General features: G+C 41.6%; 1 protein-coding gene across 2 annotated transcripts in view; it reads left to right on the forward strand.

Moving 5' to 3' along the window:
* Positions 1 to 10,237, forward strand: part of IGSF11 (immunoglobulin superfamily member 11) — a 261,610-nt gene extending 251,373 nt beyond the window's left edge. For both annotated transcript variants that reach the window (XM_042461056.1, XM_042461055.1), the window contains 4 exons: positions 1,460 to 1,615; positions 4,852 to 4,974; positions 6,434 to 6,584; positions 7,429 to 10,237. In XM_042461056.1, the coding sequence (XP_042316990.1) occupies positions 1,460 to 1,615; positions 4,852 to 4,974; positions 6,434 to 6,584; positions 7,429 to 7,870 (872 nt within the window). In that variant the 3' untranslated portion in view covers positions 7,871 to 10,237. The remainder of the gene's footprint in view (positions 1 to 1,459; positions 1,616 to 4,851; positions 4,975 to 6,433; positions 6,585 to 7,428) is intronic.
* The last annotated feature ends 15,985 nt before the right edge of the window (positions 10,238 to 26,222 follow it).

Consider the following 26,222-nt stretch of genomic DNA (forward strand, 5'->3'; position numbering starts at 1 on the left):
AAAAATGTGGAAGACAGGGGAAAATGCACCATCCTTAGGCATAAATCCTAACTTGTTTGTCACTTTGCCATTTGCTGTCATTTATAGTTCCTCCCTCTGCAGAATACAAGGCACAACCACAAGTTTGTGAGTTCAGTCCCAGCCAGGGGCTCAGAGTCGACTCAGCCTTGCATCCTTCCCAGGTTGCTAAAATGAGTACCCAACTTGTTGGAGGCAAATGGCTTGTAAACTGCTTAGAGACTGCTTAGTATGGTATGAAGCAGTATACAGTGGACCCTTGTTATACACTGGGGTTTGGTTCCAAGATCCCCCATGGATAACAAAATCCATGGATGCTCAAGTCCCATTAAATATAGTGACATAGCAAAATGGTGTCCCTTATAAAAATGGAAATTTAAGGTTTGATATTTGAAATTTGTACTTTTTTGAACATTTTCAAACTGTGGATGCTTCAATCCGTGTATAAAAAATCAGTGTATAAGAAGGGCTGACTGTAAACAAAGCTGCTATTGCTATTGCTATGTAAGCAAGATCCTTGATTTTTCCATGATTCTTGCTAAATGTAAAGCTTCCACATGAACAGAAAATATGTTCCTGGTCCTGTGAGTAATGGAATTGTGCAGGGTTAGGTGCCTCTGCTTCTTTGTTGAAGAAAGCAATGTGAATAAAGCCTGAATAAAGCTTCTTTTTTCATGGAACTTGGAAAAGTTACTTTTTGGCCTGCAAATCCCAGGATCCCCAGTGGCCAAGTAGACTTAGGGATTCTGGGAGTGGTACTCCAAATAAGAGCTTTTTCAACTCTGATCTTTCGTCATATTGCAACTGTAGAGAAACTTCCAGAATCTGGAACTCCAGCTCCCCAGTAATTACACTACAGATCGCAACAGTAGTACTTGTAGAGCAATACACAAGTGGGAAACTGTTATATAAAAGAAATGAAGAATTGTGTCTGTATCGTCCATTTTTATCTTCTCTAACTTCCCTCACCATTGTTATATTTGTGCTACCAAAGATATAGTACCTACTTTTCTCACTACTGATGCCATCTTTCTGCATAGGGAATAACATTAAACCTCCCATCCTCATCCAGATAACAGAATTTGGCTGGAAGCAAAGGAGTTTTAATGATATCTTTATTGTGTTAGCTGGCGGGGAGCTGCAGATGTTGTTCTTCCCTGTAGAGGGCCCTAATCGAAAATGGCCACAATTATGCCAGCCATTATGACAAAACTTGCTCACTAGCTACAAATGCCTTAGCAGGTGACCCCGCCTGTTGCTTCCTGAGTAATCTTAAACCATCTGTATCTTTTCTTTTCTCAACTTTTTTTTTACTTAGGGGAGGGGGATAATTCCTTGTGGCTTACAGTCCACAAGAATGTGGAAGACAGAAGAAAATGCACCATCTTTAGCCATAAATCCTAACTTGTCTGTCACTTTGCCATTTGCTGTCATTTTGCAGTTCCTCCCTCTGCCCCGGTCTGCAGAATTCAGGGCTCTTTAAACATTGGCAGCGACATCACATTAACTTGCAATTCAGAAGAGGGCATTCCTCGGCCAACCTACTACTGGGAAAGATTAGACAGTGCGCCCAAGCTGCCTCCAACAGCCACACAAGGTGAGCATTGAATTCTTGTTTTACCTGATTGTTTTGTTCAATTTCTTGTCCCACTGACAGTGATGTTACATCAAATGTTGTGTATTCCAAACTGCTGTCCAGTTCCGTAATATTGAATGAAAACACCAAATCAAATCCAAAAAGGTCATGCAGAGGAGGAAAGCATTTAATATTGTTGTCATGATACCTTACCTTAAATATCTGGAAGAGTTGTGATTTCATTGGTGTGGGTAATCTTTGCACCAATGTAGATCACAGTTATTCCACATCATCATTGTATTCAAAGCTGCTGTAGCCAGTTTCCTTCCTGGTGGCCAGCCATTTGGTGCTGATCCAATCTGTACTTTGCTAGGCAATTCTGAGATGGCAGAAATCCTTGCCAAAATGTCAGAGCTTTTGCTACACTGTATTCGAGACTCACAAACAACCAGGAAGGGGGGGGTGTCTCCAAACAAGAGAAGCCCCAGAGGGGGAAGAAAACTCCAAGAGTTCATAAAAAAGTGCTAATGGGATAATGAATACTATTATAAGAAATACTGGGCATACAAAACATCAGAAGCCTATAGGCAATGCAGTACAGCAAAGTATCACAACTTATAAGGCCACATGTATGCAAATGACAACTATATAGATTAGATACTGCAAACACCAAACAAACAAATGGAAGCCATGCATTGTTTCAAAAAAGTAACAAACATAGTATTAGCTTTCATTGTAAACTTTCTTACCTGATTATAGGACTCTTCATCAGTACTGAAGCTGTTCTTGTTTTATAATGTTATCTGAATGCCTTTATCCTTACAAGTGTTGCACATGGTCTTATTCTACTGCCCATAGGTTCTTGTTGCTATGAATCACATACTGACACTTTGACACTTTGTTAAAACAATTTAAAGTTTCCATTTATTTATTTGCTGTTTGTAATATCTGTACAGTTATCATTTGCTTACATGTAGCCTGATAAAGTTGTGATACTCTGTTATATTGCTTTTCTGTAGGCGTCTACTGTTTTCTATCCCCTAGGTTGCTTCTGGTATTCAATACTATTCAGTTAACACAATTCAATAGTGTTAACGCTTTTTTTGATTATCTGCTTGGAGCTTTTTTCCCTTCTAGTTTTCTGTTGGTGTATACTGCCTTTGAGAACCCAGGGTCAATTCCAGCCCACAAGAATGTGGTAGAAGAGGACTTGTGTATATGTAATGATACTATAAAGCCAAACAAACACACAAAAAAATAAACTGGAGAAAAATACTATGCTTGATAGAATGAAGACATTGGAGCCTATAGAGTGTAGGGTGCCCTCTAGTGGAATTTCCAATTATAGTACAGTATTATTTTTAAAATTATTATTAAACTCTCCTTCGTATAGCAGTGGCCAAGGTTTCCAACAAATTTGCCAGAAATCAAGTGCAAAGCATGACATGTTGCCATTGCAAGTTCCCTGTACTGTAGTTCTGTCTCTGTAGTACTTCATTCCAAGTGAAGTAGGCCCAAGCGTCTCTTTGACTCTGTGCCATAGTTGGCTTGCAAGACGGTGGTACAGGTGAGCCAGCCTTATCTTACATATCCATCAGAGCTCTTAGTTTTTGAGTTGACTAATCAATAGTCTATTGTCTCTTGCTTTACTATAGCTGTTGTCAGACCAGTACCAGATGAAGTAGTGATGTAAATATAACAGCCATGTTTTGATTTTTCAGTTTGAGTTTATATTGTACTGGGCAGAGGTTTCTGATCATGGTGCTGCTGCTGCTGCTGAAATACTAACTTGTGCTGAAAAAAATATGATTTGAAAAATCATATGGCAAAACCTTTAGCTGATCCATGTACTGTGTTGCTCAAAGTCAACTTTCATCTATTCCTGCATTCTTTAGATACAGTCCTGTGTTCTAGGGCTTTCCTGAATGTTCCTAGCACTAAAATGTATTGAAACAATTTGCCACATACACTACATTGCCCTACCCAATAGCTGTTTAAAAATATGTGATTTCTCAGCAGCATAATTTCCTTTCCACAGGCAGTGATACCAGTCAATCATGGAATCATATTGACTACCATGTAGTCAATATGGTTTAGCTACATTATAATGCTACACGAGTAATTCTGAGTAAGGGCAGTGCCTCTTGTGCTCTCTCTCAACTTTCCCTGATTGTTTATACCCTTCACCTGTGAAAATATCGAAAGGTGGGGTATGGGGGTTTCTGGGGCAAAACTATTCACATCCACATGAACCTCTCCTTGAAAAATCTTGAAAGTGGGAATTTCCTTTGGGGAAGGAAAGGAAGATAATCAATCCCTACCACTTAGGTTCAGCTAGGAATGTGCATGCAATTAATTATTAAATTTATGTCTAAATTTTTTAAAAGAAAAATTCAAACTTTTTAACAAACCAATCATGAAATCATGAAACTTTTTTTAAAAAAGCAAAACAGCAGCAGCAGCAGTCAAGCACAAAATACGAAACAAAAATCTCCAAGCAGTAGTCAGATGACTCCTTCAAAATGATACATGAGTAATGATAGGGCTATTAATCTCACTATTTAAGCAGAAAATGATATTAACAAGGAACAGGTTGCTTCTTTAAACTTATGTGCCACATTCTATGTTGTTCCAGAGATGACAGTAGTGCATCAACAAGAGAGCCAAAAAGAGAGTGTGCTATAGTGGTTTGAATGTGATGTAGTAGCATACTCCCTAAATATGGAAAAGGGCAAAAAGCAGCAACAACTGGATATTGGCCAGTTTTGAAATAGTTTTAAATATGATGTCACTTCCAATAGCTTCAGGCTTGCTGTTGCAGCCCTCTGGGAGTTATTGGCACCCACGCTGTTTACAGTTGGCCTCCATTGTCCTAAATCCAATGTACCAGTGACTCCTTATACCCAAAATGCTAAACAAGTGACAATTGTGCTCTAGGTCCTTGTTAAATTGACAGTTAAATTACTAGTGGCCCTTGCTAGTTTTCTTGCTTTGTTCACTTGGTCCTAAGCTTTTACATACATAAAAATAATAATCTTTGAGAAGAAAATGTCCAGTTTAAGCTGCTTAGACCCTAATCTTATCAGTGTCTGATGCTTTCATCTGAAGGTTATTTTCTCATTTATCTCTTAAGAGTCTTGCAATAGAATTTACCATTTCCTGGATTTGCCATTTCAGGGTTTTTATGGAATGATTGCCTTCCCTTCCTCCAAATTCTCATTTAATTTAGATTTTTCCCCTCCTTCTTTCCCATGTAGACCAAGTTCAGGGTACTGTTGTTCTGCGCAATATTAGCACTGTGTCTTCCGGACGTTACCAGTGTGTGGCCTCTAATGTCATTGGAAGCAGCACTTGCTCCCTTGAAGTTCAAGTAATTGCACGTAAGTCATTTACAGTGAAGAACTTAGAGTTGGTTGTCTTTTACAGCTCAGTCAAATTTACTGTCTGTTAGGTGTAGACACAGAAATGGGATGGGGAAAAAGAACTGAATGCCCTCCAAGAGCAGTATATTGCCTCCCTGCCTCCCTTTAGTTATCAGTTTATCCATTACACAAAAAAGGGGGCAAAGGAAGCATTAGGTATTTGTCTCTGTTGTCCCAGTTTCTGTTCTATTGTAAGATATGAGCTCTCATCAGATCTTACTACTGATTGTAGTAAGATCTGCAAGTCCTAGATGACCTTCCTCACTGGGTTCACTCATCCCACAATGAATGAAATCTTGGTGTCTCACGTGAGACAATGAGGTTTAGCAAATATGAGAAATAGAGTAGTATTCTTCTGTTATGGAGTTCGCATCTCTGCACCAGAGTTGGGAAAAACCATTTTCAATGACAACTTCTAGAATCTCCCAGCATGGCCAGTGGGGATTCTGAGAATTCTCAACCAATTCCATATGTGTATAAAATCACACACACACACACGAAAGTTGGAAGCATTTGGTTATTTATTGGAACCCAAGAATGCAAAATAAAGTGGATTACAAAAAAAGATGAGCTAGACCTTTTAATTTTGCTATGAAAAGCTCTGTAAAACTGCATTTTTGGACCTGTTGCTTTGCATGTAGCTTTGGGGTCATTCTATAGTTAACTGGATATCCTCAGTGCAGTGATGGTTCCCATTTTCCCCTTTGCATCAAGAGCTCCAATCTGAACTGTACATTACATGGGTAATCCATGTGTGCATCTCTCCATATCAATTTTTCCTCTCCTAAAATCATCTGAACTATGCTTTCGATCTTGTGTAAGTGAAGTGTTGTCCCTGTCCTGTGTCTTCAGTCCAAGTCTCCACCGTGGAGCTTTTATCAGCCACAGAGAGGGGTATATACAGGCACCCTTTGTGTGTACATACTTTTTTTTTGTAGTTAACAACAGTTCCAAGAGGAAGGTGAAGGATGAAGAATCAGGCTGCAGCAGGGTGGTAAAGAAATAGGGATCTTCTGCACCATACCCCCAACCCAGATTTTGGGCACTGCAGCCACCGGGTAAAGATACATTGCAATCCCAGATCACATCCTGGGAAGCTGCACTAGGCTTCTGTGTTGCCCTTCTCTGAAAATATAGCACAGGAACAGTTCTGTGAGAATGGTTATCCCTAAGTACGCCTGAGGTCTATGGTTCATTTTGGAAAAAGCCAGGGCTGTACTCTAGCCAAAAGATCATCATGCTTCCTATCTGGGGAAAAAATCTCTTAGCTGTTTCCTGAAGCCCTTGGACTGGAATGATGGAGCACTAGGTATAGATCATACATGAGATGGCAAACTCCATAATAGCACTGGTCTCTCTATGTTGCCTGAGATCTTCTCCCCATTTAGACTTATCATGTATTCTGTGTCCCACATAGCTCACCCCCGGAGCATTGGCCTAATTGCTGGAGCTGCTGCTGCAGGGGCACTGGTGCTCATTGTCTGCATTGTCTTGGTGGCTGTGACACTCTTTTACTGGAAGAACAAACACAAGGAGGAAGAAGAGGAGGAGATTCCCAATGAGATAAGGTTTGGCCTTTGGGAAGTCCCTTGTCTGCCCCCTTCCTTTCAAATGAAACAATTGCAGCTCAGGTTTTTGAAGGTAGAAGAAGGTAAATGCCATGCTGGATGAGCTGCAAGGAATGTTCCTGTATTCTTTTCAAAACTGGAGTATATTATATAGGAATCTCATGTTTCATTTTTATATTGTAGGCAGTGATGTGGCTTAAGCTGGTGTGGGCATAAGACTTCACCCACAAATAAATAAATAAATAACAATGTTAGCCTAACGCATAATGCCTCTCTCCAGACATTATGAGCTATGACATATTAACAAAATCATTGTCAGATGGTGGCTTCTATGTAGGTAGGGCTGTGAATCTAATCTGAACTTTGAAGGAGTTACCGAGGGTGTTGAATTTATTCAGGGGATCAAGTTCAGCACCTTGGATAGCAAGTATAGGCTAAATCTAGAGTAGATTCAAAGTACCACTGACATGGGAGCCACAAGTTGCCACTTAGAATCATGGAGCTGGAAGAGGTGGTAAGAACCATCTAGTCCAACCCTCTATGCCGTGCAGAAATACAAAAAGCACTCTTGACAGGTGACTATCCAGCCTCTGTTTGACTCTGTTAGCCTCTTCTGCTAATAACAAGAATTGATCCTTAATCAAAACCAAATTTTGGAGGGAAGAAGGGAATTTTGTGGCTTATGTTCTCATAGCTCTTTGCTTTCTCTGCTTATGTTCCCACCAAAACATGAGAGTATTTTGTTTTTGTTTTTAATGTTGGGGATGAGGATGTTGCAAGAGGGGGCAAAATGTGCTAGTAATATGTTCCTAATAATCCTCATAATAAACTCTTGTATCCTTAGGGAAGATGATCTTCCACCCAAATGCTCTTCTTCTACAAAGGCTTTCCATGGTGATGCTTCCTCATCAGAGAATGACACTCTCACTTCATCCAACACCTACAACAGCCGGTACTGGAATGATCCCAAAGCAAACCATGCAACAGACTCCTTTACTCGTCTCAACAATGATGCACGCCAATCCTTCTCTCGCTCTGGAAGCACCAACACCCGTCCTGTCTATGCCAATGGAGGCCACCCAGCTCCCCCTCCACCCAAGACATTGGTGGTGACAACCAATACAGCCCCTTCTCCTCAGGAGATGGCCAGGAGCAATGGCTCAGTGAGCCGGAAGCCAAGACCCCAGCACACACGCTCTTATGCTGTAAGCCAGGCAACGCTAGAAAGAATAGGTGCTGTGCCTGTTATGGTTCCCGCGCAAAGCCGAGCTGGCTCTTTGGTGTAGGGAGTGACCATGGTTCTAAGGCAAATGAGAACCTGTTACACTGAGTGGGGGTGAAGACCTGGACAAAACAAGAGACCCTGCTCTTCTTCCCTACAGTGTTGAGTTGAAGGGGAAGAACAAGCCTCTCCTCTGTGCTCTCCCCCATCCCACTCAACTAAATCTCAATGGTGTGACAGTCCCTCCCTTGCTTCCCCACCCTCATGATCTCAGGGGGCTCCTCAGCTGTGGCTGAATGTGCCAAGGCCAACAGAGGGCCACACAAGGTGTCACAGGGGATGATGCCATACTTGGTTTCTAAGCTCTACTGACCATGGAATTGGTGGTGGTGGTGGTGTGTCCATGAAGACAGCCAGTGAGGTGGTAGTTTGAAGAGCCCAACGGTTGATGGATGGGCTGTGAGAAAGAAGAACGCAACAACCTTGAGACTGACAAAGGGATGGCTTGGCTCAGAAGGAATAGTGAAACTGGGCAAGACGTTGACTCAAAGCAGGCAGGGAAAGAATCATGAGCCAGGCTAAGGCTAGACGGGTGGGGTTGGGTTAAGAATTGACTTGAGGGTTATACTTTCTTATGTAATTCTTTTTCCCCATCCCTCTTTCCTCTCTTCCTGCTTCACACCTGTTCCCACACTGATTGTTCTCCCCCTACACTGGCTTTTTCAGATTCTCCCAACATCCCGTCACCTCCATGGAAACTGTTGCCCTCCCTTGCCCCCAGCATTGCTCTCCAACAAGCTGCTTGGTGCCAGAATGTGCTTCTGCTGTTTGCTGTTGTTGGGAGAAGGAGGAGTTTGGGGAGGGAATGGTGCTGGGAATGGGGTGGTGGGGTTGGAAAGCTGAAGCCTCCATTTGCTTCCAAGAGCTGCTGTGTGTTTTCTGGGCGTGTGGCTTAACATTTGTCAAAAAGCTTGGCTTCCAAGCTTTGGCGATTGCATGGCAGAGTCCCCCTATAAGGCTGTTTGGGGCTGGCCAGCATGGTCAGGCTGATGGTTGAACATTCATGCATTTGAGGCATCAAATTTAACCTTCCCTTCTTTGGATATTTTGAAGCTTGTTATAGTACTGGGGGAGGGAACAGGAGAGAGCAAGAGAACAAGGAGAAGCAAAAGTATGGCTCAGGGCTATGCTGGCAAACTTTCCCTCCTTGCCATGTGGCTAGTGCTGAGGGACACCCTACTGGGGCAGGTTAGCAAGAGGCCCCAGTGCTTCCCTCCCCATCTCACTTGCCTACATGGCTTCACAGGTTTTGCTCTTGCAATTTCAATAGCCTTAACTCAAATCTGAGCATTGGGGGGGGGGGGGGGACTGAACAAAAAAACCCACCACCACCAAGGGTCTTTCATGTCCAAGAGGGAACTTGGAGCAATTGGGGGGGGGGGGTGTCATTTCCTAATACCTCGAGGAGGCAGAGCCAAGGGACACCTCACTGAGTCCCACTCTCTACACCTGCCTCATTTGTAATGCTGACACACTGATCTCCTTAAAGGGAAACACTCCCCTTGGAAGCTCCTAACAGGATTTTCTTCTCTGCACTGACAAAACACATCCTCCGATCTAACCCCAGCACTACGAAAGGGGGCGACTTGTTTCACAGCCATGCCCTCTACCTTTAGACATGCACTGGAAATGGGGTTCCTATAAATCAACCTGTACTGCTCTTCCGCTTCCACTCTGCCTTGCCCTGACTTTCTCCCCCCATCCCATACATGCACATGGGCACAGAGAGGTCATTAAAGAATGCTCTCTGCCCTGGGCTGTGCACTTTCTATGCCCCCCCCCCATGCCACCACTGCAGAGAGATACATTCAGGTTGCACTGGGGTTGAAGCTTAGCTGAAATTCTGTGCCTTCTTTGCTTTAAAACAAATAAGCAGTGCTCTCTTTCCTGACCCTCCCCCTCTGAGACCCTCCCCACACACAGACACACACCACAAACACAACTTGGTTCATTGACTTTTGAGCACACCAGGCAGACAGATGGCTGCCATATTTATATACCTTTCCCAGGGAGCAGTCTCTCTCTCTCCTCATGTGCTCACTGCCGTTTATTCTTTTTTTGTTTTTTCCTTTTCAGTACCTGGAGGTTGGGGATAGGAAGAGTGGCTTTTAAAAAACAACATGCAAAAATAGAGAGAGAGAAAATTACACACACACACACACACACACACACACAAACACACACACATCTCTCTCTGCTTTTATAACAATGAGAGATGTAAGGGACATTTCCAAGGCATGCTGCCTGCAGCAGCCTGCACTCCAGTGCTCAGAAAGCTCTTTCTGGTTCTACTGTTCATGAGACTGTTTGCTCTCCTCTTTGTTCTTTCTAATTGTCTAAAAAAAATTCAATAAAACTTTTATTCATATAAAATGGGGAAAAGATGTCTTATGTATGTTTTTGTTATTTCTTCCTCTTCCTCCAAGGTTTATATCCCACACGTCTTCCAAGCCAAGGTTGGGGGACTTTTTTCAACCCAAGGTGACTGAAAATTCAATTTCAGTGGGTCAGTTTCCAGTGGCCAGTGGGGCCAAAGGCAAATGGGTGGACCAAAATGTATCAATAGCTTTGCTTAAAGTTCCTGTGGCTTACATTAGGCATGTTACAGACCACCATAAGGGACGTCCTCAGGACGTCCTAGGTTTAAAAAGGGGCGTCTCTTCTTGATGCCCCCAAGCCTAATACGTCCTGAGGACGTACAAGATGGCGGCACCCCATCTACATGGGGGCTGCCATGATGGTGTCACGAACGCGCCGCCTCCAAACGAGGCAGTGCAGATGTGACACCGTCACGCCGCATGAGGGTGCTTAGTGCGCCCTTTCGTCGGTGCAGGAAGGAGCTCCAAAACGGAGCTCCTTCCTGGTCTTGCATCGCTGGCGCAGCCTTTAGATGACTGTGCCCAGCGACGCAGAGAAGAAAGGGGCCAAGCAGCCCCTTTCTCCTCCTCCCCGCCACCGCGGGGTGTCTTTGGGGCTTGAAGCCCCAAGGAAACCCCTTTCCAGGCCTCGGGGAAGTGGCCTTTTGCTGCTTCCCCGCGGCCTGGAAAGCGGCAGATCGAGGCCTCGGTGGCTGCCGCTCTGGCCACTGAAGCCCCGATCCGGCAGGGAAAGGGGTGGGTGCAGGCTGCTGCTTTTCGGCGGTCTGTAACGCACCTCGGTTACCACTAAGTTATATTCTTATTTTTAAAACTGGAAAGCAAAACCCAGTAAGATGCTGGGAAATTATCTGATCATTATGTCATGGAAAAGGCATGTGCCCATTTGGAGGAGACCAGAAGGCCCAATTTTGACCTCAGGAAAGACCAACATTCTCCACCCTGCTCTAGGATGCTTATAGAGAGTTGCATTGAGAAGAACCATAGGCCATTTTGCATCCACAAGGTTCCAGTTTCAAATTATTTCTACAGTTTAAAAACTTCTGGTAATAGGAAAGTCCAGTTTATGAGTTTTGAAAGAATCCTTACAGAAGAGAAAACCATACTGAGATGGACAGACAGACAGTGTGATTTTGTATATCATAATGTTTATGTTCCACAAATGAGAGCCCTCTGGTGAAGCCTTCACTAAACTCTCATGACTACAGCTTAGAAATGTTACTTCTTGGGATTACAAAAATCCCATCCTGTGGCCATATTGGCTAGAGATCTTGGGATTTTGTAGTCTAAAACATATCTTTTCCAAGCTCTGGTCTTTCTTCTGGGGCTAGAGCCCATTGCCCCCAAAGAGTCATCCTTTGTGTAGATATCAGACAGTCAAGGGAAGCATGAGAGAATTCAAAGGGCATGTGGCTAGTCTCTTCCAAGAGGAGTCCATTGAAGGCACCTTGCTAAACCCCCTACACACCCCAAATTCTGAACTGGACTCATCTCAAAGTATTGTTAAGTATCAGACCACTATCCTTTCACTTCAGTGGTTTTACTTTCTTCCTTTTTTTCAGGATGTTATACCCTGTCATTTGATTGAATAATCTTCAAGATAGGTCTTGACAGATTAAAACAATGCATAGTAATGATAAAAAAATTAAGCCAACTCAGCACAGAGTAGTGCCTGCATAATATTCTGTGCAACAGTCTTATATTAAAAGCTTGAGCAAAAAATATTTTTAACATGGGGCTAAAAAAGAGAGCAAAGCACTTTGCAAGTGTATTATTATTAACCTTTATTTATGAAGCGCTGTAAATTTACACAGCGCTGTACATACAATCTTTTAGTTAGACGATTCCCTGCCCTCGGGTGTGCTGAGAGGAAATGTGGATTATTAAACTCAGGAACCAGAATTTTTGTGATGTCTAACACGTGTAAGCTCCCTATGCAAACAGTTGTAAATGAGCCTTGTGGTGCACTGATTAAATGCTTGTACTGCAGCCACTCATTCACAAACCACAAGTTTGTGAGTTCAGTACCAGCCAGGGGCTCAGGTTCAACTCAGCCTGGCATCCTTCTGAGATTGCTAAAATGAGTACCCAGCTTATTGGGAGCAATTAGCTTATACGTTGTAAACTGCTTAGGGAGTACTTAAGTGTGCTGATAAGTGGTATAGAAATGTAATAATTATAATAATATTCCAAAGATCATAGCGGTGAACAGCAAGTAAGCTAATTAGCAAGTAAGCTAATTTGCCTCCAACATTCTGGGTACTCATTTTAGCGACCTCGGAAGGATGCAAGCCTGAGTCGAGCTTGGGCCCTTTTGCTGGTCTTGAACTTGCAACCTTGTGGTTTTGAGTGAATGGTTGCAGTACAGGCATTTAACCATTGCGCCACCAGGGCTCCTGTACTTGTTATTGCAATTACTATTGGAAAAGTATATCAAGGGGGGAGAGATAATCCTCTTCAATGTTTTTCCCCTCCACTCCTACAGCTATTTAGCAGCTGGAGGAAAGTGATGGCATTTAGTGGTTGGGGAAAGGCACTAGGTGTCTGGGCAGTTTCTGCAGTGTATTTTGCTGAGCATCTAGGAGGGCAACAGTTGCTATTTCTTCCTGCTTCAGATGTGCAGCCAAATGCTGACCAGGCATCCCACAACCTCCTCCAAGCTATTATATGGTCATGGGGATGTGATGTACACTTGGAATCTGCCCTCTTCATAGACCAAAGTATCAGCCCAGCACAACTGTGCAGATAGGGCATTACACTCCACACATATAGATGCAGTATCTCCCTCCAAATGTTTTACAAATTGCATGTTATAGGATTTTGTGTGTTTCCTTAAAAAATCCCTATACACTTTTGTGTATTAAAAATAAAATTTTACAATAAGGAATGTTTCTTCATTTTTCATTTTGTTCCTAAGATTAACTAATTAAGCAGAAGATTGGAGAACCCAGAATTAATCTGTCTGTCTGTCTCCTAGACAGATTCCAGAATCAGTCTTATATTTTGACTTTCATATGTTTATCAAAAACTTCTACTGGTTTCTCCATCTTGACATACTTGTAGTCCTTCATAATCTCTGTCATCCATTATGTTGGACTTGCTAAGCCTGGCTGACTGGAGTTGAAGACCATTAATATTTTCCATTCTTTAACTACCATATATGCTTGACTATAAGTTAACATGTACAAGTCAAGGGCAGGTTTTAGGGGGGAAATTGATTTTGATACGACTCACTGATAGGTCAAGGGTAAAATGTAAAGTCATGTAACAAAGAACGTAAAGGATGAAGCAAAGAAAAATGATGCCAAAGAACGTACCAAAGTCTGGCAGGCATAACTGTTTGTGCTCAATTAAATGCTGGATGGATGACAGAGTAGAGGTGGGTCAGTGCTGCTTTTAGATGCTCCTGAGATAAAATAAGCTCTCACCTTTTGCCACTCTACTCAGAGAAGTGTATGGTTCATTTTTTAAAATAAGAGTTAAAGTATAGTACTTGCATACATATATACATACACTTATATACATTGATCCATGGATAAATTGATCCAGATTTTTTGAGTCAATTGTTTTTGATTAAAATTTCTAGATTTATACATGAATATATACAGTAGTCTCATGTTTCACTCCTAAACTGATTGGAAGGGAACATTTCCAATCAGTCCAATAAACAGTCATCTCCCAAACATCTCACCCTGTATACAAATTAAGTCTGCATGAGTCATTTTACAGCACTTATTTGTCACTGGAAAAAGAGAACAAGTACAACACTGAAGCACTGCTTGAAAAATTCAGTTCAGCAACTCATTTGACTTCAGTGGAAAATGATTGCCCTATTATTTTCAAGCATTCCATCACAGCCACAGGGGCTAGAAGCTTGATTTTCTCCACAAAAGATGAAAGCTAAGATTCTGAGGAAGCTGAATTTAGTGTCTAATACCATAGACTATGTTTGCATGGAACTGCAGAGCCCTTGGGTATTATATGATTTCATATTGTCATAAGGATAGATTTGGGGCCAGCATGGAGTCGTCTAGTATGTTGTAGAGCTTGGGGGAGGGGATAATTAACTAATATTAATTTTTGGACTACCGCTCTCAGGATTCCCCATCCAACATAGCTATGCAGGCTTGGGGATTCTGGGAGTTGTCGTTCAAAGGAATATTTGCAGGGTTGGGGGCAGTGTTTGTGTATATGATACAGATTCTGTATTTATATATGTAACTGTGCATAAAGGAATCTGATAGTGGAGGCTATGTATTATTTTCCTGCATGAAACCTTTAAAAATGAGATTACACTTATGCTGAAAAACTCAAGCTCATACTGAATTTCTTGTGACAATGATGGCTTTTCCTCCCTGCTGTAGTCAGCTTGATTTGTGAGGGAGGCAGGGAATGTGTTGACTAGATTGTAATCTATTTTTGCAGAAAGGGGGGGAAAAGAATACAAATAGCATCAAGGAGAAGAGATTAGATGCGGCTTGTTCAGAGGGCTCATAGAGGATTCTTCTAGCACTCAGTTCTCTCAGGGTCATCTTGTGGATTTGGACTTATTAAATTGTGCTTAAGAAGAGGGCAAGAGTGACATTTGTGTACAACTAGCCTCCTACTGCTCATTGCATTGTGGAACAGCTGATGGGGTGCAGTCCAGGGAATTCAAGCTGAAAAGGCATTTTGGCAAGGGATGGGGACAAAAGTAGCATTTTCAGCTTCCAGGATGTTTCAGTAATACCTGGACAAGAGCTGTAGCAAAGGCCAGCCTCCTGTTAATCTACTTTATACCTGTGTATATCTTTTTTTTTGTCACTGCAGGTTTGCATTCTCTCCCCGCTCCAACACCAACCAACCCCCCCCACACACACACACCTCCCTCCACTGCCCACCAGCCATGAAAGGACCACTAAGAGGACATAGCCCAGCAAAACTATGAGTTCATTAAGAAGCCAGCAAAACTGTAATATCACAGCACTGCAAGGAACCTCGAAGGTCATCTAGTCAGCTCTCTACCAACTGCAGGATCTATGATGCAGGATTTAACAGCACCATCCTTAAGATTTTGTTTATATACATAAATCTGGAGAAAGAAACACCATCAAAGCCTAGAATGGTATGATTATTATTTTTAGACACCTAGATCATAGATAGGTAGATAATTGGGACATTGTGTTGGGACTAGTTGGGGCATTCAAGGAGTAGAGCTCCCTGAATGCCCCAGAGAAGAAAGCCACTGGCTAGGATCTGCCCACTTCCTCAGACAGTCTGTTCCACTGTTAAGAAGGTTGGTCTAATGTTTGTGCGAATCCACTCTCATCATTTCTACTGTCTTTTAATCCTATTCTCTGAGGCAACAGAGAACATACTATGGACAGAACACTGGATTGTGGAAGGATGTACCCATGAATTCAATTAGCAATTCTTCTTGCTCAGCCTCCGTTTCTGATGGAAATGAGGTCAGACTGACCATTGACTCTTTCTTTCTTTCTTTCTTTCTTTCTTTCTTATTGTCTTTCATTTGATTTCTTTGCTTGAGTCACACAAAGACCATTGCTCTTTTTGGCAGATAAATTGGATGAGTTCCATTTCCAATGAAATGTTTCCAGCCCCAAGCAAAGGATTGTCATAGAAAATCCATTGTCTGAATTGAAATTTTCTCACTCCTCTACTCTCATAGTCCACTGCTTTCTCAGTTGTTCAATGCAATTGAGGCCCTGGGTGTTGCAGCATCTGAATGTGTGTGTACATGATGTGTGTGTGTGTGCACTCACACATATGCTCAGTCAATGATAAGGAACAAATGGTCATCACAGTGCACGGGGCAATCACTTGTGCTTCGCACACAGATATGCGTGCATTTGGCTTTAGCAGGAATAGTTATACTGAGAGATCTAGTAAGTTTACACAAGTGGTTAAATGCTGGTACTGCAGACACGAGGTTCTAAGTTCGATTCCAGGAGCTTCAAGGTTGACTCAGATCCTTTCGTAGGTTGGTAAAATAAGTACCCAGCTTATTGGAGGCAATTGGCTTACAGATTGTAAATCACTTAGAAAGTGCTGAGTTCACTGATAAGTGGTATAGAAATGTACATGCTATTGCTATTTCTATATAGTATGAGAATTCAAACTTCTTAAAAGGACACATGGTACTTATCAAAATATAGTGCTAGCAATGAAACTTAGGAGTACTAAGGTTTGCAGGGTCTTGGACCTCTTTGGGAATCTCATGAAAAATATAAACTATGAACACACACACAATTTTATATATTATGAATTTTATAAATTGTTTTACTTCATGAACATGTGAAAAGACAACAGCAATAATTTTCTATCAGCTACATAACTACCTTAAAGTTTATGTGATATCCACTCTAACAAGATTGCCATCCCTTCTCACGAGTAATCTCTATTATGGGAGGCAGAAGCAGGGTCCCTCACAATGGGTGAGCCTGATTGACAAGAGAACATGTTCTTATTGCCAGCAATGGCTGCTGCCTAGTAAGTGGAGACAGGGGGACTTTTATAGTCTCTTTGTATTCCCCAAAGTAGTGTATATGTAGGGATCATGAATATTTACTACCACAGTAAATTTTGTGCCAAACATTCACTTTAAATACACAGTAAAAGCAAAAATTCAAAGTAATAGGAAATAAATTGAATGGAACTTGAGGTTTGTGGGCATTTTTGGATTTTGGTCATGGAGCCCTTGAAACTCAACCCATAGATCCTAGGGAGAGAGTAATAGTCAGATTTATTGTTGAGCTCATGGTAGATTTTGGTACGGCTTCCAGGATTTTAAAAGCAGGATTCTAAGTTACTGGATGAAAAACATTCAAAACAAATTATGTTTCCTGCTACATGCATGTAACTAACATGAAAGAAGCAGATGGACTGTCCAGATAGTTGCAGGGTGGGAGTAGAGTGCATTATATGGTTTTTAATTCAAGTTATTATGATGTAGTGTGAAATGTTTAAACTCCAGTTTGAACATATCAAGCATTTAATAATCAGATTCAGAATCCTGTTGGTAGACTATGCTAGTATGTGCCCCTTTTCCAGTGTCACACAATGGAGGTGAAAAACAGCAGGCTCCAAGCAATCTAAACCTCCATCTCCTTCCTTCCTGCAAAGCTGGAAATCTTTTTCTTACGTCAGTAGCCTGGTGCATCAAGAAGTTCTGACCGAAGGCAGCTAGACATGTGCAAAATCCCCAAGCATTTCCTAATCTAAATGAAAAACTAAGAAAAGGGTTCAAGCTTTGGGCAAAGAACACTCTCCTCCTTGCTGGGATAGGCTTGGGGGGTAGGTCTTTTTACAAGGGACTTCATGTACAACTGGAGTGAAGTATTCCAACTTAATGTTTAAGAGGCATTTATTAGCACTAATAATTTACATCCTGCAAGCAAGTCCCCGTTGTTTTTCGTCACTACCTGTTGCAGTGCTGTAGTCATGATGGATGTTCCTCTTCTTCTGTGCAAATTGCCCATATTCAGTATGTCTGTGTATGCTGTCTGAGGCAGGTGGGTTCTCTTTGATTAATAGGAAAATGTGAGTGTGTGTGTCTGGGTGTTCTACCATCCTTAAAAGCCTGTGGTGGGTTTTCTCTCTCTGTCTTATTCTGGATTTGGGTCACAAGTTCAGTTTCTTCAGTGGCTCTGGTCTGCCATCTGCTGCCACAAACCAGAACTGCATATGAGTTGCCAAATCATGCCTGTACCAGGCTGTTCTTGGTGGATTTGTCACCATTGTTGTTCCTCCTTTTGTTTTAAAGAATAGTCTTTAAACTGGCTAGATTTAACTCTTGCTAAGAGAGAGTGTCACATGGTATGAAGCAGTGTGTATCCAAATGGTATCAGATCTTGTCTGATCTTGGAAGCTAAGCAGGATCAGTCCTGATTCATGCTTGGATGGGAGATCACCAATGAATATCAGGTATTGTAGGCTATATTTCAGAGGACGGAAATGGCATAGCCACCTCTGAATAGTCCTTGCCTAAGAAAACCCTTTGAAATTCATGAGGTTGCCACAAGTCAATAGGCGACACACACACACACACACATCCAAAAAGGTAGCATTAGTGTGTATTCTCATTGTTTTGCCTGTAGTAATGGCAGAAGCACAATCTTTCAACCCAGTAGCAGTCTCTGTGGACATGTTCAGGTGTCCAGGAATTGCACATTGTACAACGCAGAGGGGCACTGCTGACAGATGATGGCATGTATCACATTAGAGGATGAGTATGTGGGTGGTGTTATTAAGCTCTGTAATGTTGTTACCAGAGTAGAGGTAGGGCTGAGGTAGCATCTGAGTTTACACTGCACAAAGGGCCAAAGCAGATGGGCAGGAAAGAGTTGCTTGATCCTGGGCTTTCTGAAAGCAAGTCAAGACTCCACTGTTGGCATGGCCACTCCCATGGTGGGCTGAAGAACCATGGGCTGTCCGCACCACGTGGTGTCAAGCGGTGCAGGTTTTTTGTTGTTTCCCCAGCATGCATGTACACCATTGCACAAACACACTGCCTGCAATCTCCAATTACCTCTCTCTTCCTGCCCAGATGCCACTGAATACCTACCCGTATGATCAGCCACAAAGTTGCACATGTGATGTACCACCTGTACATTGCATTGGTACATTGATGTGCCCAGTGATACATTGGCAAAGCACAGTCATGGAGGCCTCTCCCTACATGCCCCCTTCACCCCATACTCCCCTGTTGGACTGAGTGGTTTGCATATGTTGAAATTATATCCATGGTATTATTGGTGATTGCGTTTTGCTTTGCCACAGTGCCATACTGGCTCTGGACTGTTTATATGCTGATGGGATGAGGTATATTTTCTGCCTTGAGTCAGAGTATCCCAGCTTCTTTTTACTCCAGGTTTTAGCCCCAGAATGTGGCTTCATTTTGCTTTCTACCCAGTTTCACCTTGTGCATCATCTAAACAGCCAGACATCAAAGTGGTTAGAAGCCACTTTATTTGGCCAGTGCAAATGACCCCAAACAGAATAGTTTGTATATGGATACAAATCTGACATTATAAAAGATAAGACCCCCGAACCAGTCACAGCCCTCAGCTTTCTTGAACATTCTATCTCAGACCACAACAAAGTGGCAATTCTTGAACAAAAACATTTTAAAGTAACACAGGAAAAAGAAATAGTTAAATTGGGATATATTCACAAATTTCAACACATTAATAGTGGTTTGAACAGAGACACTAGATTTGTGTGTGTGTGTGCACGCACACACACACACATTACATATATTAGAACATTAGCCTTAATTACATCTACTCACACAAAAGGATTCTCCTCATGCCTGCTTTGCAGCAATACTTTTATTATCTCAAATCACACCAATGCACTAGGCAAAAACTTTCTTCCACTGTAGATGTATTTATCTGCTTGTCTATGCTTGTATGCAAAACCTATCTCCCACCTTTGTCTTTTTAGGTACTCTTTATGGCCATCATTAAAGAGTACCTGTCAGTCCACACCAACATAATTTGTATTTCTATTACTTCTCTCTCTCTCTCTCTCTCTCTCTCTCTCTCTCACACACACACACACACACACACACACCGTTTGCAAATATATCTGTCCAGAGAAGCTTCACTCCATGCATCAAACACAAGTGGACTATAGTCCATGAAAGCCTATGTTATAAATTTATTTTTCCAAGTTAGTTTCAAAGGTGCTACTGGATTCCTGCATGTTCCTTAACACTAACACAGATACATATGACTATCTCTTTAAATGTCTGCCTTTGAATCCCTGCAGGCTTAACCTATTTTCTGCTGAATTAGGGTTGCCATCTCTTTCTCTCTCTCTTTTTTTCTGAGAAGCTCCTCATCCATAACACCTACATGGCAGGCAAGAACAATATAGTACAACATAGCTCTTTCTCTGTTGGGAATAGCTTCATCTGTTGAATTTGAGCAATGTTGATGAAGGCAGACCTTTGAAGGACCCCAGCGATATTTTTGGTGCTGCCTGTCACATTGTAACCCACTACCAAGAGAGGGCTGGACACATTTCCACTCACTGGCCCACTCCCCACACCTCATAAATGTCAGGGATGATGGGAGTTGTGGCTCTTCACCTGGCCTGGAACTCACCACCTGGTTGTGCACCACGCTGACCAGTTTTGGCCAGTTGTTATATCTTTGCAAGAGTTGCAGAGAACAGGCTGAAGACCCCGACAAACTCTCCAAGCCTTCTCACTCTTGCTTCCACAGAAGTCTTCACCCTTCTTCACCAGGATCCTGCTGGTTCTTGTAGCTTCACCCAAGACACCAGACAACTCAGTAGTCTTATATAAAAGATCTACTTTATTCTACTATATACACAGCTCCAAACAATACTCAACTCCTCACTCTACAATCCACTACTACTATCCACTCTACTACCCACAACTACTACCCACAAAATACATTGGGATCCATATTCATTAATATAGCCAAAGCAAGGTACCACCCACTGTGGTCTGTTTCCACCCAGTAGGCGTGTACATCATTCCCATTGGTTCTCTTTGTTCATCCTACAATTAATGATTTCATCATCTCAGCCTTGACCACTTTACAATTGTCAGGTGTGTCCAATTATTCACTATGCATTTCTTGTCCTTGGCACTCAGTACTTGTTAATTGTATTACCATTCACACCTGTGTGGTTCTCCATTGGCTTCTGCTGAGTCACTCTGACTCTCACATACATCTTTTATTTCACTTACTGTATAACCCATGTGGCTTTTTCCTTAACAATAAATTCATTGGGGAAGGAGGTGTGTGGCTTCAAAGGTAGATTTTAAAGGGATGACTTCTGTAGATATAGCTATGTTGTCATAGCTATGTTTCCTGATGCAGGATCTCAGCTGAGATTTTAAACATTCAAATACATGAGAAAGTAAAACAGGCAGATTTTTCTGGTCCCTGTCATCCAGTCGAAGCCTTACCTTTACAGAGATGGTTGATTTAGTGACAAATAAATAAATGTTTGCTCTTTGATAATGCATAACACTTAAAAACAAAAGAGATGAGGAACAGAAGTGAGGAATAAAAAAGACCCAAGGATGGAAGGTGCTATGACTGTATGGGAATTCTCTACAGCCAGCATAAAATAAAACACATTCCATCTAAGCTTTAGGTCAAAAGAGCATTGAAAACGTAATCCATAAAGAGCAATATTGTTTTTCTCGAGGGGTAAGAGGTTCCTCCACCTTCATCTCCTTCTCCTCCTCCTCCTCCTTTAAAACCCCCCAGCTTTTTGGGAGATTTTCCCAAACCAATTGGTATTGATGATGTTTATGAAAAGGAGAGGTGATATTAAGGCAGCACCCAAACCAGCAAAGCTAATATTCCTAGCCAACTAGCACAGAATTCAAAACTAACATTTTCAAAACACAGCTGTAATAGCCATGTGAGGGGGGGGGAGCCCACATTTGTGCCAGTAATTAAATTTCCTTTTCATGAGACAACCATAGATTTTTCAAGGAAGGGACTTCTATCTGAGTCTACTCATACGTAAGCCCATTAGTTTATTAGGGCAAAGATCCAGGTAAATGAGACTTGGATTGCAGTATTGTCTTCCAGTCAAACCTCCTCCTTCACCAATTTCTGGTTAACCTTGTGCAATGTATTCAGCACGATGGAAAGCTCCTTAAAACCACATCAAAGCATGCTGAACCAATTTGCTGAAATATACTGATATACTCACTGACTAGCTAAAAAAAAAAAAAGAGCACATTCTCACCTTCTTACAGAGTTTGGAAAAGAAGGATCTTTCTAGCTAGAAAATTGTCAGGTAGCATTTTGTTATACTATGGTTGGTCACTCCAAGTGCCTATTAAGGTAAATGGGTATGAAGTGGAAATGCAAATTATCCCACAAAAACTATGGCTCACAAAAAAGACAAGTGTGAGAAAAGTGAAAGCCAGGACTGTACTTAGGTGATCCAACCGCTCTGTTTTTTTCCACCAGATCAATGACTCCCTATCTATCACAAATAGAGAGGGAGGGAGGGAGGGAGGGAGAGAGAGAGAGAGAGAGAGACTTCTGCCCTACTATTACAAAGATAACATTACAAATAAACTCCAGGATTTTTGGGGGGCAAACTGCTATATTTAATAAGTACATTTCAGGGTTCTGATGGATGTAAGAAATTCAAAGGATCTTGAATTTTGGGTGACTGGGTGAATTAATTAACATGGGATAAATTCCTGCCCCTTGGTTCTGTTCTTATAGTTACTAATGTGGATTATAATATGCATGGGGTACTTCAGGGCATTTTCTTAAAAAATGTGGGATGTGGATTCGTTAAACCTTAGCCCTTGGCTATGATCTTTCTCTCTTCATAATTGGAACGATTAAAGAATGATTGGAAATGGGCCCTTTATAGCTACTTCAATAATGCATATGGAAGCCTTCTATTTTACACAGTCTCTTTTAATCAGTGGGAAATATTCCAAAATTCTTTAACACTTATTAGCACCACTTAAAATTCTTTGACAAGATGAAGAAAAACTGAGGCTTCCATTTTGTACTTATTTGGTAGTTTGAAAAAAAAAGTAAGATTGATAGCCTGACAAAAAGAATGTGAGCTTATTATTTGTGTGATATTTGAGCAATCAAATCTACATAGGTCTGTATTAAGGGATCTCTCAATATCGTTGAGTTTTTCTGAATTTTATGTGCTTTTTCTTCCCATTCTTTATTTCATATCAGGATGTGAGGCTTTGCAGTTTCTTCCTACCTTGAAATTTATTCAGATTTTTATGCATTTTTCTCATTTGTGAATTTATTTTATCAGTTTACCAAATGTACATAACCTTCCCTTTAACTAATGTGGGTTTCTGCATATTTTCTTCTGTTATGGACATTTTAGACACTCCCATTTTAAAATACATTTATTGCTTAATGCATTCTTTATTTCACTAAATTATCCTGTAAGCCTCAAAAATATTTGTGTGTTCAAGACATAGAATCATAGAATCGTAGAGTTGGAAGAGACCGCATGGGCCATTCAGTCCAACCCCCTGCCATGCAGGAAATCCAAATCAAAGCATCCTCAACAGATGGCCATCTAGCCTCTGCTTAAAGACATCCAAGGAAGGAGACTCCACTACGCTCCGAGGGAGTTTGTTCCATTGTCGGACAGCCCTTACTGTCAGGAAGTTCCTCCTAATTTTGAGGTGGAATCTCTTTTCCTGGAGCTTGCATCCATTGTTCCAGGTCCTAGTCTCTGGAGCAGCAGAAAACAAGCTTGCTCCCTCCTCAATGTGACATCCCTTCAAATATTTAAACAGGACTATCATATCACCTCTTAACCTTCTCTTCTCCAGGCTAAACATACCCAGCTCCCTAAGGCATTCCTCATAGGGCATGGTTTACAGACCTTTCAGCATTTTAGTCGCCCTCCTTTGGACACGCTCCAGTTTCTCAATGTCCTTTTTGAATTGTGGTGCCCAGAACTGGACACAATATTCCAGGTGGGGCCTGACCAGAGCAGAATAGAGTGGCACTATTACTTCCCTTGATCTACACACTATACTTCTATTGATGCAGCCTAAAATCGCATTGGCCTTGTTAACTGCCGCATCGCACTGTTGATTCATGTTCAACTTGTGGTCTACTTGGACTCCTAGATCCCTTTCACACATTGTCTCCTTAAGCCAGGTGTCCCCCATCCTATATCTGTGCATTCTCTTACAATGAGTTTGGAGAGGTATGAAAATGCTCTTCCATTAAGACTCTTGAGTCCAGTAGAATTTCTTTCCACCCTTAATTTGTTACATATTAAAATAGGAGCTGATGACATAAAAAGCATTGTTGGTGTTGTTGTTGTTTTGTTAACTGCCTTCTGGTTGACCCTAGCTCATGGTGACCCTGTAGGTAAGACATCTTCAAGACCCCCTATCCTCCAGACCTCAGCTTAGACTCTGCAAATTCAGGGCCATTACCTCTACCCATCTGGCATGAGTCTAACCATCTGGCATGCAGTCTTCCTTTCTTTCTATTATCATCTACCTTTCCTAGCATTATTGTCTTTTCTAATGAGTTGTGCCTTCTCATGATGTAGCCAAAGTACAACAACTTCAGTTTCATCATCTCAGCTTCCAAGAAGATTACAGGCTTGACCTATTCAAGGATGCATTTGTTTTTCTTTTTGGCTGTCCATGGTTTCCTCAGCATTTTTCTCCAGCACCACATCTTGGATGAGTTTATTTCTTTCCCATCCATTCACTGTCCAGCTCTTATATCCATACATGGTAATGGGGATAAAAAGACATATTTACTTAACAAAACTCCTACTTGCCTGTTTTGTAGCAGGCCTCATCTCAGAGGAGGCACTTGCCTTTACAAAAGACATGTACATCTGTTCCCAGCACAGAAGGGACTATTTCATATCTGCTTGACCTGTAGCCATTACAGATGAGCAGCCTGTTGACAAAAACAGTTGACAACCCAAATTCAACGCCACAACATGATTGAATACACAGGGATTCAAAGACAGACTTCTCAGAGTTAAGTATGCAAAGCCCATGGCCTGTATGGACAAATCTCAGTGTCACTTTCTCTCACATTGGAAATATTTCAGTCTCACATTCTCTCCATCAAAGTAATGAAGACATTTGTGGAAAGACTTTCCTTTCCCAGCTGCAACCACTGCAAATTAGGTGGTTGTCAAGGATTGTCCAAGAATGTGGAGTGTTTCTTCTGAAACCCATTCAAAGAAATAATCGTTGGGGGGCAGGTTCAAGGCTTATAATGAAGGGGTCTCTTAACTTTAGGTTTCACTTGGCCTGGGGACTTGTAGGGACTCATGGAAACCATCTCCTACATGAGGAAGAGATTGGGCTAGCAGTCACTGTATAGATCCATAACTACTGTAGTTAGATATTTGTAACTGCCCAGCAGGAGTCCAGCTGTTGGGCTTTTTTGTTTTTCAATTTATGTAATTCCATGAAAATCCTTGACAGAATACAAATGAAGAATCCTGCTCATGATTTCTCCCCCCCCCCCCTTTATCTTCTGAGGTTGGGAAAGGATAGAGCTTCATGGATTTTGGAAAACTCAATCCTCCCCTCTCAACCCAGGAAAAAGAATTACAGTTAGAAAGAAATGCACACAGAGGAAATAGAAAACTTTATCTAGAAATATGAACTATGGGCCAGACCCACTCCACTACTCACTCCCATTGACAATAACTAGACCACCCCACATCACTCCATGAGAAAACTCTCAGAAACCGTGTCAGACAGGTTCCTCTTCAAATTCTTTTTTATCTCCACTGATTCTTCAATTGTCCATGTATCTATCTGTTTCTCCAGCTTACTGTGTGCTCTTCCTCTCATCTCCCCACTTTCCCTTCTTGAATATTCTCTCTCCTCTGTCTGTCTTTTCATCTGACCATTCTATTTTATCTTGTTATCTTTGTGCCTTCTTCATCCTTTGTGCTTTCTCCACTTCAGTTTTCAGTCTCATGTGATTCCAGTTGCTCCTTCTGCATGTTTTGGTACCAGAGGTGAAAATAACATGGAGAAATACACCATACAAATCAAGAGCATTTCAACATGTTTCAGCAAGTTTATTATTATTATTATTATTCAAAGCTAACAATATGCCTATGTGTAATGCAACAACTAGGACTGGTAAGTAAGTATAAGTAAAGCAATACATTTTGCAAAAGTAAACAAAAACCTTTTGAACCTTCTAGAAACCACCTGAAAGCTTCTTCTAAATGCATCCAATGATGAATTTTCTTTTCTTGCACCAGCCTCCACTTTCCTTATGATTCCCAGTTTGGTGACCAAACATATAGATCTAAATTTTACCCCCTTATTGTTTTGCTGTTCACCCGTTCACAAATATTTACTTGGCCTGTTATGTGCAGGCCCACAGAGGTACAACTGGAGTAGAATCGCATTCTTTCCAAGCTCCAGTCATGTTTCATTCCTTTGTGCAGAGATGCTGCTCCAACCTGATACCAAAA

This window comes from Sceloporus undulatus, chromosome 3 (genome assembly GCF_019175285.1).
Source record: "Sceloporus undulatus isolate JIND9_A2432 ecotype Alabama chromosome 3, SceUnd_v1.1, whole genome shotgun sequence".
NCBI classification, from domain to species: domain Eukaryota; kingdom Metazoa; phylum Chordata; class Lepidosauria; order Squamata; family Phrynosomatidae; genus Sceloporus; species Sceloporus undulatus.